Below are 15,824 nucleotides of genomic sequence, written 5' to 3' on the forward strand. Positions count from 1 at the left end.
AATTGTAGATGTAAATGAAACGAATTAAAATTTTCGTAAAACGAATTGATTTCAGAGGAAGAAACAGTAGTAACGAGATCATCAACATAACGATAATAACAAAAAACTAATTATTGTAAGAAATACGATAATAACAAAAACATTCTCTCTAATTTTTGCATTACTAAATTTGCAATGATGAATAACAACGAAGAATTCATGGGCGTGCCGAAATTCTGTTTATAGAGACAGTATTGTTAAATATAAAATATGTTGAATCTAGAATAAACCGAACCATCAGGAACTCTGTCTTGAGTCACATTTTTTTTAGATGAAAATCCAATTGTCATTCACACAATCAATAGCTATGTCTAATGGAATGTTAGTAAAGAGAGAAACTATATTCAATGAGATTAATTTGTAATTATTGTCAATTCTCATTTCTTTTATAGAAATGGTTAGTTTTCGAGATATTTCATCAGTCCTTTTCAGGGACTTTTCACCCTGTATATTAAAGAACATTTCTAGCAAATTATAGAATGTCTCTAGAATATTGCGTACATAAGACATTCTGCTGACATTGCCAGAATATTTCTAAGATCATTAGAATATTCAGATTTCAAATATAATGTTCTGGCGACATTCTGGTGATATTCAGTACTATATGGGATGCTGAACATGTATTAAACGTTTAATAATGTAATTAAAAATAAAGATAAAGGAAATCCTCAAAATTTACATTTTATAAAAGATGCTTCATTATGTTTAATTCATCAATTCACATATTAATATTCAAGATAAAAAAAACAAAGTTTTGAAATTTAAATCTATGAAGCATGAGAGAAATGAGATACTAACAGTGGCTAAACTTAAAAGAAGCATAATATATAACAGATTACAACCTCATTATATGGGGTATCTCCTGGAAACTTTATGTGCGCACTCATCACAGCAAGAGCTACACTGTCGCCTCGTTCATAAACAGTATCAAAAGGAGATTTAAAATAACATAATGCGTATAGTATACATCCCAATGACTAAAAAAGGTATATATTACAAAGCATATGTCGTTTATATTAAGACAAGCGTAAATGCTTCTTACCCAGATATCTGTTCGTTCGTCAACCATACAATAACTTTCAACATTAAATAGTTCTGGAGCTCTATATGGCATGGAACATCTCTCAGTTGCTAGGTCCTGTAAAGTCCGCGCAGCTTGAGTACTGCATACTTTAACTCTAGCAGTTGCTACAGAACCTAAAGAATTATCTTATATTTAATGATAAATTTCACATACATACTAACTAAATATAATAAAATTTGATATAAGAACCTTAGTGTAACAAGCTAAGAAAGTGACTTCTTATTTTTTACCTTATTTTCATACATTCATCTATACCTTATGCTAACTAATTTTTAACTCTAATCAATCTATCAATCGATGTGCATACAATATTTTCACGCGCACGTTATTCCTATTTTAGGTATCTACAATATACTTCTGCTTATCTTTTCCTTATCTCTTTTAATTCTAGCTTTTCTGGTTTTAAAAACTTTATAATCCTTTTCCTTTTATTTCTATCTAGTTCTAATTTTTATTTATACATATATCTCAGCTAAATTTCTACTCGTTATCTCAGTACGACTTTCCATTTTCAATCATTCGTCTTTCTTCACTGTTTTTCTTATATCGCTCCATCTACCTTTATGTCTTCTTCATTCCCCAATTTTTTTATATTTGTTGTCACTCAAACAGGGTACCAATTCTCCTAACCTCTCCATGAAGTGGCTTTTCCATTCTCTTCTGCAGATGTTATTTCGGTATTAAACTTTTTTTAACTTTCTTATTTATATATTGCTAAAAAAAATTAGATCATTTTTTCTCAATAAATACTTGATCATTCTTAAAATGTAATTATTAAGCGAATAACAACGTAAAAAAAAGATTAGAAAAGATTTTTAGGTAAGACAAACTCTATTATATGCTTTTGTTTAATTTTTATTCAATTTAATATTCAAAGATGTAGTGAATTTTGAATAACAACCTATTATATTAATAACAACCTATATAAGATATCTAAAATCTTGAAATTTGCACTCTTCGCTGGAGACTTTTGACTTTTCTGAGTGTGGAATCTTATCCAAACAAGGGAATGGAAATAATTTCAAGATAACATTTTAGCCCGTATTCAGAACATGCTTTTATCTCTGAAATTCTATAGTACGCGTAACGTAAATTATAGCATATTAGCGCGCTAACATCGTTGTAAGCGCATTCTGAATACGGGCCTTTATCTCTTTTGTTGTATGTACGAAATATATCTCTACATACACCCTAGTCAATACTATTTTTTATCAAATCACTAAAAATTCTTTATTTGTTACAAATTAATATACTTTTTTTAAATCCCGAATTTTGGGAATGGAATTCAATATCTATAGGAATTATAGGTGTGGAAAACTCTATATTTTCCATAAGGATGACTCTATGTTCCCAAACAAAAAATTTGTCTGTGATGAACATAACTATTGTTACCATCTCGAAGTATGGACTTTGCAATTCTAAATGGAAAAAACTTTGTCCTATCGATCGTTTAAGTAAGATATGATGATTTAAAGCAATCCCTTTTTATGATTTCAGTTACCAACATTTTCATAATCCAATGTGCACTACGGGAAGGTTGCTTGGTCAGATTTTGCACATCACGTGTGTGCGTGCGCATAGTTGCAAAATATACTTTTCATATAATTCTAAGTTACTTTTATATTTGCGAAAGTTAATGTTATACGAAAAGTATATTTTACAGCTGTCTTCAACATTTACGCTAATATTTGGCAAATTATTTATTAATTATTTGTTATAATACATATGTCATATTTGCATCTGCAATCAAAATTCAAAAGTTTAAAAACAATTTTGCACTGATAATTTCATACACTTAATTGTTCAATTGGATACTTTTTACAGCATATTAAATAAAGAAACACAGCTAACTTAAATTTGTTAATTAGACATCCATACTCAAACGTGATTTTTTTTTAGTAATAAACCAAAAAAATAAAATTCAAGAAAAACTTCATGATTACAATTAGTTTGCGAAACATTTGTTTAAACTATTTGTTTATATCTCATCGAACTATCCTAGATTAAAGAAAAATCATGTTTCTATGTAAATTTATTGCTGAGAAAATGTAAGTTCAGCAAATTTTAACGCACGAAATCAGATACGCGCGAGTCGCCGAGCGGTCTGGTCTTCTCCACTTATTAGCTTCCCCCATTCCGGCGCGCTGTCTCACTCGCATTCCTCAACTTTCCAATGGTTTTAAACAAACTTTTCGGGCAGCAAAAAATTCGAAAATTTTTTAACAGCAAATTCAAGTCTTCCTTGACAAATTGGTGCCAGACAAAATTTTTAATCTTAAAAATTAGTGATTTAAAAAAAAAATTATTATCTCGGCTCCTAATAATCGAAGGAAAATCTTTTTTTTTAATTCGTAGAAAAATATCAGCTGTCAAATATGTCACACAACTATTTGATATGATGTAATTGATATTAACGTAATTATTTCATTTTTTATATGAAAAAAAGATATCCACTTTTCAAAGTCATTTCAAAATAGTTTAACTGCAAAAAATCATTTTGTTATTAAGTACATGAGATAATATATCTCTTGAAGAAGAAAAATCACTCCTATAAATTGATGTGCGACTGCTCAAAGATGAAGAAATTAAGTTTTTCGCGGACAAATTTTTAGTAAAAAAATAGCTTTTTGCAAAAACTAATGAACATTTCAGGTTCATTCAGGGCTAGATTTTTTTCATCAATGAGGATTACATTTTACGAGAATTTCAAAACTTTGCGTTTAAATCGCGATAAACAGAGAGTGAAGGAAAAAAAGGCCTTTTTCGATGATTTTTATTTCTTTCTACTTAACTAATACCGATCTTAATGTTCCATGTCTCATTTTATAGGTATTTCAAATACCTACATTTTTCATGCTGAATTTTTGTCCATACAACTTTTGTCTAATCAATATCTTTCGTTTTATAAGAAACATTTTAGAGAAAAACGTGTTTTTTATAACTATTCGATTTTTTCGCATATTTCCTACACAAGGCTCAAGTCTTAAATGTCTCAAGTCTTATGCATTTCTTTTCTGATAGCCTTCCGAATACTTTCGTGCAGAGAAATGCTGGTTCTTTACCAAAATGGCAATTTTTCAGTCTAATTCTACTGGACTACATATACAAATGTCGACGGTATCGTGTTGAAATCATAAAAAAATTACAGGTCACTTTAAATGATCATATTAGGGAAAAAGTTCGTGGCGTTTTTCCTGTTAGATGGCATTAAAAAAACGCCATGAACTTTTTCCCATCTTCACTTAATATCTCACTAAATAATCGGCATAGAATAAAGTCTTTTTTATTTAAAAATGCAAAATCCATACTTTGTACTTGATGGTATCAATGATTATGTTCATTCATTTCTTTGTTAGCCGGAAGACTGGAAATTCAAGATTTTAGATATCTGAAATGCGATCCTATTCAAAACTAGTCATATCTTTGAATATTAAACTGAAAAATTGTACAAAGATACTATATAATAGAGAGTTTATCCTATAAAATCCTCTTTTAATCTCTTTTTTTACGTTAATTATTTTTTGAGAACAATTTACACACAATTTAAAAATGGGCAAGAATTTATTGAGGAAAAATGATCTCTTAATTTTTTTAAACAGTATATTTCCAAACTTTCTCTTCCTCGTACTATTTCTTTTCATCTTCTTATCATGCTTCTTTTTCTTCTTGATATCTCTTTCTTCCTTTTTTTCTCCTTCATAATTTATTTCTTCATCTTATATAAATTTATATTTCTCTTTTCTTCTTAATTCATCATTGATTCTATCATTTCTTACGTATACTTTTTTTTCATTTTCTTTTTCCTTTCAATCCATTGCTCCCTATAGTTATTTAAACTTTTGTCAATCTTTGCAATTCCTCCGTTTTTTTTTATACATCTTTCTTTTTTGTAAAATTTTTGTCTTCTTCTCCCTCTTTTTCTGGTTCATTTTTGTCTGACATGTCAACCCATGTTTCCTCGTCTTATTTTGTATCCAACTCTTCTTCCTCTTCCTATTTCCATTGCCATAATTAATCAAAGGAACGTTATCTAAATACTATATATTTATCATTCCTATTCATCATTAACTTTCTACTTTTTATTTTCAAATTAGCTTCTTCTGCTTATATCCTGTCTTGTTTTCCTACTTTACCCATATTGCAATGTGTTCCTGCTCCATTTCGCATTTTTCGACTGATATTTCATGTCATAGATTAAGACAAGGCTTTTTAAGCTTATTAATTGGCTGTAATAAAATAGAGAGGTTCTCGAATCTTTCTATCCTGCAGTCAATTAACAAACTTGAAATTTTTGTCGTACGATACATGAAATATTAGGCTAATGTACATATCCTAGACTGACGTCCCATGAGAGGAAATTTACAGCGGAACGAAACAGCAAGACCAATCACAACCGAAAAAAGAAAATAGAGTAATGATTGCGGAGTTATAATTGGTCGTGCTATTCCGTTCCGCTGTAAATTTTCTCATAGGACGCCAGTCTAAATAAAGGATTCAGCACGTTTCATATGAAAAAATAATCCCGATCAAATTGATCCGTTTTGAGATATGTTGTACTTCTGTTGTAATTCTGAACAAATGTCTCCATTATCATATTCACAAATCGACAGATAAAAAGATATAGCGCTTTGAAATCACAGAATTTGAGTGCCGCTATATCTCCTTAAGGTAATTTGATGCTTTCTTTTATGTGTAATAGATACCAGAGAATGGAAACAACTCGTTACTTGTAATTAAGTTACAGTTATAAATTACTTTTTTGGTAACATTACTGGTAACTGCGTTACTTTTTTTCTTTGATAACGGTAACAACGTACATTTTTTTAGTAACAGTAATAAATTTCTTTATTTTAATAAATTTTAATTTTATTTTAATAAATTTCGTTATTTTTATCGTTACTTTGCACATGATTGGACATGATACGACACAAGCCACTTACACTGTAAACAAATTTTGTAAATTTTCACATATAATAGATGTAAAATAGATTACACGATTACTCTTATAAATATAAAAAAATCATGCAATTTTACAGAAATTATGTAATTCCATAAAAATGTAAATTTGCTTTTATTGTGTAAATATATCTTATTTTATATTGAAAATTATGTAAATAATAGAATATTTTGAATATTTTCTGTAATTATCCAAATTTTAGTAATATTATGTAAAATAATAAAAATTTGTCACATATTGCTGTTAAATGTATAATAATATATAGTGCGAAATGTATTGTATATTATATATTCCTGTAACTACACGTACATATTGTGCTTCTACAATCTGCTTAGTTACAAACCAAAAAATTATTTTTATTTGCATATTGCAAATTTACAAACGTGTGGATGTTTACAACTTATGGTGAATCTCAAAATTATCCAGTATAATGGTTGTAATTTTATACAATAATTTTTTACAGTACACATAGCACTTGAGATTAGAGAAGCCCCTAGGCCTGTCCGCTGTGATTGGCAGTTGTCGATTTAAAAAAAAGTAACAAACAGTTACTTTCTCAAGCAACAATAACTGTAACGAGTCACTTTTAAAAATCGGTAACTAGGAATGGTAAAAGTAACTTGTTTCTTTTCCTACTCATAACGAATAACTGTAACTTTTAAAAAGTAACTTTCCATTCTCTGAGAGACGCACGTACGCACGCACGCACGCACGCACACAATCGAATAACCAGTCACATATCCCGATAAAAAATTTTTCATGCATAAATATGTATAAATATGTATAAATATATTGGGACTACAAATGAGTTCGGTCCGTTTTTTTGTGTTCAAAAATGCATTTATTTCAAAATAAAATGAATGAACAGATCAATAAAGTATTGTCCATCGCTGCCTATTACTTTTTCCCATCTCTCAGGCAATTTTCGAATTCCTTCTTGAAAAAATGACTCGTCTTTGGAGGAGATCCAATTTTGAAGCTAATTTTCGATTTCTGCGAAAGAAGTGAACCAGTGACTTGCCAAATCATGCTGCATCCTTCGAAACAACCAGTAATCAGGAGCAATGTTCGGAAAATACAGCGGGTGCGGTAAAACATCCCAGTTGAGCGTTTCCAAATATCGTTTTACGACTTTAGCGACATGAGGCCGAGCATTGTCATGAAGAAGAATAACTTTATCACGTCTTTGCTTGTATTCCGTTTTTCTCGCAATGCATGGCACAAACGAATCAATTGTAGCTGATACCGATCGCCCGTAATGGAATCATCAGATTTCAGCAACTCATAGTAAACAAGACACTTTTGGTCCCACCAGATACAGAGCATGATCTTCGAACTATGAATGTTCGATTGTGGTGTTGATGTTGAAGTCGATAGCAAACGATTGACCGGGCTTAGCGTAGTATTTTTTCTTCTTGATTGTCGTAGAATATCCACTTCTCATCTCCAGTCACAATCCGATGCAAAAAACCTTTTCTCTGTTATCTTTAAATCAGCTATTCGCAAGTGAAAAAATTTCAAAGTCTCTCAGTTTCAGTTCATAAGGCACCCAATTTCCTTGTTTTTGAATCGTTCCCATGGCTCTCAATCGTACAGAAACGGCTTGTTGAGTTACTCCCAATTATTCTGCACGCTCCTCTTGCGTTTGACTCTGACCTTCTTTGAGTAATACCTCTAGTTCTTTGTCTTCGAATTTTTCTGGCTGTCCAGAGCGAGGCTTGTCTTCAACGCTGAAATCTCCATCCTTGAAACATCGTAACCATTCCCTACATGATTTATCAGTTGGAGCAGTGTCACCATAAACTTCGATAAGGCATTCGATGGGCTTCAGCCGCACTTTTCTTCCAATTAAAAAAAATCAAAACTTCCCGCAAATGCTGCTTGGTTAACACAAAATTCGACATTTCAAACAGTAAAAATCAAGATTTTTGTATGAAAGTCAAAGCGATATAAACTGAATATTATTAGCAGATGTTTAACTTCTCTGAAACCGCCAAAATCAGCTGTCATTATGAACCATTCACAGCTGGAGCCATCTTTAGGGAAACGGACCGAACTAATTTCTACTCCCAATCATAAATATTCATACATACATGAATATGTATAAACATGTATAATTATATATGAAATACGAGGGTCAATTGAAAAGTTTTCAGCCTCAACATGAAAATAGTATTACTCGTCAAAATCATTCTGGTATCACTCTTGTATTACAATCACACCCAATGCTTCGATTATTTCCCTCGGTTACTTTTTAAAATTTTCAAAAATTCAGGTTATTTCGTTTTTACATCAAATTTAATTGTAAGCAGACGTAAAGGTTTAGGGTCAATGCGAACGTTTTGAAACGTTTTTTAATTGGTCAGTTTGTAAAATTCTTTCTTCTAATTGGTCCATCAAATACTTCAAAACATTTGTAGCGAGACTTTGACCACAGCCTTAGTCGTGTTGTTAATTGTGACTGTGAGCATTAATGTAGAAAAGTGATCATTTCTTAGTTTGTGAAAATTTCGAGAGAAAGAATCGAAGTCCCTAGATGTACGTGTTTTGTAAGATACCTGTGAAAATTGTAGCTATTTTGGACACTCAGTTGTTGTTTGTCAATCATTTGTGCCAATCGATGTCAGTGTTTTTGTAAAAATGGAAAAAATTGAATATTGACGATAACAAAAATTTACAAATTGTAGTTCGAATTAACTACCTATCGTATTCCCAACAACTTTCTGTTTCCTAGGCTCAAAGTTAAGCTCGGAGATTTTCATCAAATGAAAACATTAACATTAAATCGACTGGCACAAATGACTCTGAAATAACTATAACTAAGCGTCTAAAACTTGGCTATAATTTTCACAAGTATCTTGCAAATAATATACAATTGTAGTTGTACAAATGTAGTAAACTAGACGATTTTAACGAGTAATGCCATTTTTATGTTGAGGCTCAAAACTTTTCAAACGATCCTCGTATGCTCATACATATTCATACATTTCTCTTTCTTTTATAAAATTACTTTTTAGTGCAACAGAAATAATAATAGTAATATGAACACATAAAAAATAATTAAGAGGGTAGTTTTTGCACTATTTTGTTTAAAAAAAAAATCAAGTTTAAAGAAATATAAAAAATTACTCATGTAATTATATATAAAATTATGCATAATTATATTTTATGAACAATCTTTTTTACATTTTTCCAAACTTGTTTTTTTTTTAAACGAACAATGCGAAAATTATGCCTTTATTATTTTTTATGTTTTCACATTACTATTATTATTTTTATTATATTATACCAAAAAGTAATTTTACAAAAAAAAGAGGAAAGTATAAACATGTATGGACATATTTCATATATGATTATACATGTTTATGAATATTTATGTATATTTACACATGTATGAAAAATTTTTTATCAAGATAAGACAAGGACAAGAATAAGGAGAATGAGAGGACAAGAAAATTGATATAAAATTAATTTCTCAATTTTCGCATTTTTTTATAATATGAAATCTTAAGATTATTTTCCTAACGTTACACTCGAAATTTACAAAAATAAAAAACTTATTACATTATAAATTATATTAAAGTTATAGTTTAAAAAGCTATAGTTTAAAAAATAAAAAATTATACCATTATAAATTACTAATATAAATCAAATATAAGTTGAATCAAGGTTCATTAGAGATGAATCACTCCATGAGATAAAGCCTTTTAGAGCTAAACAAGATATTGATGTGCAATAAGATTTATTTATTCGCATCTTAATTAGTCAAATCATATGTTTTGATTCTTGATGACATATCAATTTTATACTCTTAATGAAAATCATATAAGATCAAGATTTAATCATATATTTATCCTTATGATTTTTAATATAGTAGATAAGTTTTGTAGCATTAATTATATAATTATATAATTATATAGTTAACGATGTTTTAATTATCATTGTATAGTGCACCGGGAAGTTCAATGATTTTATGTAAGTGATATTGAAAAAAATCTGAATTAGAAATCGAAACGTATGATTGATTTGATTGATTTGACTAAGATAAGTGAATAAATAAATCTTATTGCACACCAATATCTTGTATTTGGCTCCAAAAGGCTTTATCTCATGAACAAATTCATCTATAATGGACCTTGATTCAACACTATTTGATTTATATCAGTAATTTATAATGCTACAACTTTTTATTTTTTAAATTATAACTTTTAATATAATTTATAACGTTATAAGTTTTTTATTTTTGCAAATTTCGAGTGTAACTTTAGAAAAATAACCTTAGAATTTCATATTATAAAAAAATGCAAAAATTGAAAAATCAATTTTTTTTTACCCACCTTAGATGTATCTCCTTGAGTTTAAAGCCGTAAGAAATTGATCATCAATCATAGTCGATTATTTTTTCTTACATTTAATTATGATTTGGTCAATTTTTTACAGCTTAAGACTTAAAACTTAGGTAACAGTATTGTAAAAAGCTCATGATTGATCGATACACTTCTTAAGTTTTATGTCTTAAGTTTTTTGTGTCATGGCTTTAAGGTGCTACCTTCTTGTCCTTTTCTGATATAATTAATTTCTTTACTTGCCTTACTTATGTCTTCTCGTTATCTTCATCTTTCTCTATTATAATTTTAATCTTTCTCTATTATTTATTCTTTTAATACCCCTATTCTATCTTCCTACTTTATAGCTTACTTCCCCTACACTTTCTCTACCTCTATATCCTCCTATCAATCTGATTTATTCATAATCATCTTATCTAATTTATTGTCCTGAAAATATTAAGTGTTTCATCTCTTCTCTTTTCAAACACACATGCTTTCACTCATGCTATCTAACCAAATCCATAATAAAATTTAATATACCCAAGTCCATAATAACAGGTACTCCAACATCATTAAGCACTATATTTGCAGTTTTTAAATCTCTATGAGCAAGAGGTTCTGGTTTAGCTTCATGAAATGCTTTTACACCTTCACATATCTGTAAAAATATGTTGAGGACATCTATAGGATTCATATAATCACAATTCTTTGCTCGTCGTTCCAAATCATTAGCTAATGTTCCTTTCTAAAATTACAATAAATTGGTCTATTATAAAATGTATTACATTTAAAATAATATATTTTTTTTAAATCATAGTTACTTACATGATAATATGGTAAAACAATTAATATTTCGCTTGTTGTATTCACAATTGGATCTGCAGTACCTTTGCAAGTTGAATCTAAACATTCTATAACATTTGGATGTTTTATCAATTTATAATATTCAACCTCTTTTGTTGCTAATTGTTGATCTTCTGGTCCATGACAAATAATTTTCTTAATAGCATACTTTTTATGTGTGACGATATCTTCAACTAAAAGTACTGTGCTAAATCCACTAAAAACATAATGTAAACCTTATTTATGCTCCCAATTATCACATATTTTTATTAATTTTCTACTATTAATTTTTCTATAGAAGTTACAAGATACTGTAAATATTATGTTTGTTGGCATAAAGAAAATCTTGTTTTTTTTGTATTGAATAAGTTAAGATTGTATTGATTAAGTTTAGATATAATAATATTAGAAATAATTTTATGTACACACTATTATAAAACATATATTATGTATGCGATAAATCATGTGATTAGTATATTTTAACCACAAATAATCGTGTGCGAGTTGTTTAATATATACTTGCCCATCTCCAAGATGTTCACAAACTTTATATTTCCTTGAGTTTATCGTAATGATTTCTTTAGTGCATATACAACCCATTCTTAAAATTAGATTTAAACCTAAGCTATTCATTCTAGTTGTTTATTGTCATTGTGATAAAAATGAAAAGAATCTGGCGAGATTATCTCGCTATCTTTATTTCTAAGGTAACATTAGATGGTTTCCAATTGCTTAACGTACACAGAAATGCACAAAGTGTAGCAACGTGCACGAATTGGAACAGAACAATTGCTTTCAATTTACATTCAATTTACATTCGATCACGATTCACAGATAATCCTCACTTGTGACGTTGTAACTCAGTTATGCGTTGAATATACATTCCTTTCGTATTCTGATATAGACACAGTATAAGTACATACAGATACAGTATGAATGCTTAACTTTTTATGTGGTCTCCAATTTTTAGTGCGCATGCGTCGATTTCCAACCAGGAATGGTTGCCTTCATTAAGTTGAAATTGCAGGTTAGGTTAGGTTAGATTAGGTTAGATTAAGTTAGATTCGCTGAATCCTTCCCATAAAATATAATTAACCCTTTCACCTACAATATCGTGTGACTTGTAATAAGGAAGTCGGGCTAAACATGAATATCACGAGTGAGAGCCGTGATACGTCATTCATACAAAGCTTAATTTTTTTTTGTAAGAGAAAAGGGCAAAGGGGCAAAGAGTTAATAAAATTAAGTTTTACTAAAAAATTAAATCAAATTTTTCGGAGAAATATTGTGTAGACTGTTATATTTGTATACGATAAAGTGTTTTCGTAATAAAGTATGCATGTGTGTGTGTGTGTGTGTGTGTGTACATATATTATTAAATTATAACTTTAATTACAATTTTCATGCAATATATTATTTTTTTAGATGTAATTATTCAATTATAATTTTCATATAGTATTTAATCAAGTATTATTTTTAATTTACTTATTAGGGACTCCGTAAAAGGAACAGGAAATAGAGAATAAGAATTTCAACCTATCAGAAACTGCGTATTCCACAATACATGATTTCTAATATGTTGAAATTCTTATTCTCTGTTTTCTATTTCCTATCCTTTTTATTGTACGGAGCCCCTTACTGCTTAATATTATTATTACTATTAATGTGAATATTATCTTTATATAATGAGTTCGTTAACATTATTATATAATTCTGATTTAAAAATATACTCGCTATAAACAATTTTCACGATCGAATTATGTCTTTTTTTTTTAGAAAAATCATTCTGTAGCTTTATAAAAACTCAAATTTATAAGCGCTTTTCCAACCCACAACATTTCGGCGAGTCATGTGACCTGGAACCCACTATATCAAAGGTGCCGACACTCAGTGTCCATACTATATGTACTTATACTGTGCCATAGACTATGTTGCTTAATAAGGTGCTTTTTTATAGGCAGTTGACGCGTTGACGCTCAAAATCAGGGGATCGAATCTGTGTCTTGAAATGAGGTGAAAATTATAAAAGTGAGCGAATTTATTAGAATACTGGTTATTTCATTGGTCAACACTTAGTAAATTTGCTCGCTTTTGTAATTTTCACCTTGTTTGAAAATACAGATCCCCAGATATAGGTTGTGTTCCGAAAGTTGTGTCGAAAATATTCTGACGGCCCTGCAGCTTAGAGTTATTTGGATGTGGTTCCTGAACGTAGTCCAGAAGTATTAATTTATTGTTGTTCACCTTGTTGTTCACCGAGTGTTAAACAAGGAATAAATCATACTCTCTGTGCCAGGGCTATCGACTTAGAATTATGCCAAGTGTGGAGTAATGAGTTGGCAAAGGAAGACAAAGGCGGACGGGCAAAAAAAAAAGTCTCGTGATTGCACGAAAACTGTTGCACATATATTTTTATTTTTTATAAATATATTGTTATATATATTTTTCATATATAGTATATATATTTCATATGTAGTATAAATGTATAAATATATATGTATATTTTTTATAAATATATATTATATATATATTTTTATATGTAGTATATATATATTTTTTTTATATATGTAATCAGTGTTTATATATGTAATCAGTTGGAATAGATATCGTTTGAAAGATATATCTAGATATATATCTAGATATAGGTATAGATATTACATAAAAAATGTATTTAGATATAAGTATAGATACATTTTTTTACAATTACATTTTTTTAATTTACAAACCTAAGTATAGATACAAATATAAGAAAAAAGTATCCGAAAAGTTAGGCTACTTTTTAAGTACTTAAAAAAAAGGAAAAAAAGAAAAATGGGGAAGTAGGAAAAAATAAAGAAAATAAGAAGAGGAAAAGATATAAGCAGCGTAAAATGCTACATTTTATTTGTTTGTTTTAAGACATAAAAGTATTAATATCTCAATAATGAAAATTTCAAAATTTCAAAAGTGAAAACAACAAATTGCATTCATATACAAGAGATTCCCGATCTATGAGAACACTCATGAGCAAGAAACTAAAAGAAATGGTTTTGTTATAGGAACAAATCAAGGGAAAACAAATGTGATATTTGTTAAGAAAACGATTAGTTACTATTGCAAATTAATTATTTCTCATTCGTCAATGTAACAAATAATCAATAGTACCGCTAACAAATAAAAGGCTCATATATAGAAATCGTAGACGGTTATAGGATCTCAATTGTAAGAAATTGATCATTCTAATCAAATATTCTCCCTATATTTGCTTGTGACTGATCAATTTCCCTCGACTAAGATCTCACGATCTATAGATTTGTTCGCAATACATTCCAATATGCTCCCACTATAGCTCTTACTCACTCCAACGCACTTGAGTGAGTAGAAGCATGTTGGAGCTTGCGACGCGAACAAACCTTAGCACTGGAGAGCACTTAGATTACAGATAAGATGGCGGTAGGCAGTGAGATTCAGGTCATCCAACGTTCAGCGAATGGATTAGAACGGATTAGGACAAGTTTCAAGCGTCCTGTGTGCAAACATGTGCAATCCGTCTCAATCCATTCTGAAACAGATCGCTGTAAAATATTTAGTTCACATAAATTTAACCACGATATAAAATTAAAATAATATAAAATTAAAATGGATCTCAGAATACAAGATTTTCTTGCCGGTTTTCTTTGAAATTATTAATCATATTAATGATAATTTATTAGCAGAAAATCTTTTACCTATTGTAGCTGTCCATGATTTTATTGAAAGAGACAATGAAATAGAAAGTACTAATGAACAGGATTAGGAAACGTTACTTTTTCATTTCTTTGCCTATAAAAAATATTTTTTATATTAAACATTATAATTAACATTATAATTTATGTGCCCTTATAATTTCTTGATTGCAGGATCAATTATCATTAGTTTTTTTTTGTATTATAACAAAAATATCGATAATACAGTATTCAGACAATTATTTAACTACATAAATAAGAAAAATGTAACTAAAGTATTATGAGGATAAAGTTAATACTCAAGAACGTAGTTCTTATTTCTCATCGATTTTGATGAAATTAAGCTTCGATGCATTTTTACAAAAAAAAAGGAACTGCTAAAAAAATCGTTCGCCTATAAACCGAAATATTAATTTATTAATTATTTAAATTAGGAAATCTGTCACAGCAGAAATCTAGCACATTCTCAATTATTACGCATGAGCGCGTTGTTTTGATCCAACAACACTACTTCTGAGGTGAGGTAAATGGAGCGTGCTCTTAATTGATCCATGGAGTATGCTCTAAAAAGTGCAAACTTAGCCTTGTAGTATGAAAAAAGAACAAACCTAATATTTATGTAATAGATTATTTTTTATACCTTTATGTTTGATGCGTAATTTTAGTCATGTATGAAGTATGTATGTATGTATACATGTAATATAATGTATATTTGTAACATAAATATATCACAAACAAATATTATTTTAATTAGTGAACGTCTAATATATTTTTCTTCCCTCAATCCAATAACATAAATTTAAAAAATATTTTTAAATAAATTAATATATGTATATATATATATATACATATGTCTACAGATGTAACTA

The 15,824-nt window shown here is 29.0% G+C and overlaps 1 protein-coding gene and 1 long non-coding RNA gene across 3 annotated transcripts in view; one reads left to right on the plus strand and one right to left on the minus strand.

Moving 5' to 3' along the window:
* Positions 1–12,105, minus strand: part of LOC108685363 (serine/threonine-protein kinase 16) — a 34,053-nt gene extending 21,948 nt beyond the window's left edge. For both annotated transcript variants that reach the window (XM_018190120.1, XM_018190121.1), the window contains exons 1-5: positions 11,775–12,105; positions 11,234–11,468; positions 10,949–11,153; positions 1,082–1,236; positions 882–1,016 (exon numbers count right to left, since the gene is read on the minus strand). In XM_018190120.1, the coding sequence (XP_018045609.1) occupies positions 882–1,016; positions 1,082–1,236; positions 10,949–11,153; positions 11,234–11,468; positions 11,775–11,884 (840 nt within the window). In that variant the 5' untranslated portion in view covers positions 11,885–12,105. The remainder of the gene's footprint in view (positions 1–881; positions 1,017–1,081; positions 1,237–10,948; positions 11,154–11,233; positions 11,469–11,774) is intronic.
* A 1,134-nt stretch (positions 12,106–13,239) lies between these two features.
* Positions 13,240–13,617, plus strand: LOC108685360. The gene is made up of 3 exons (XR_001931665.1): positions 13,240–13,279; positions 13,373–13,473; positions 13,548–13,617. It is a non-coding gene; the product is annotated as an uncharacterized LOC108685360 (long non-coding RNA).
* Positions 13,618–15,824: the final 2,207 nt, after the last annotated feature.

The sequence above is a fragment of the Atta colombica genome, unplaced genomic scaffold, assembly GCF_001594045.1.
Source record: "Atta colombica isolate Treedump-2 unplaced genomic scaffold, Acol1.0 scaffold151, whole genome shotgun sequence".
Lineage (NCBI taxonomy): Eukaryota > Metazoa > Arthropoda > Insecta > Hymenoptera > Formicidae > Atta > Atta colombica.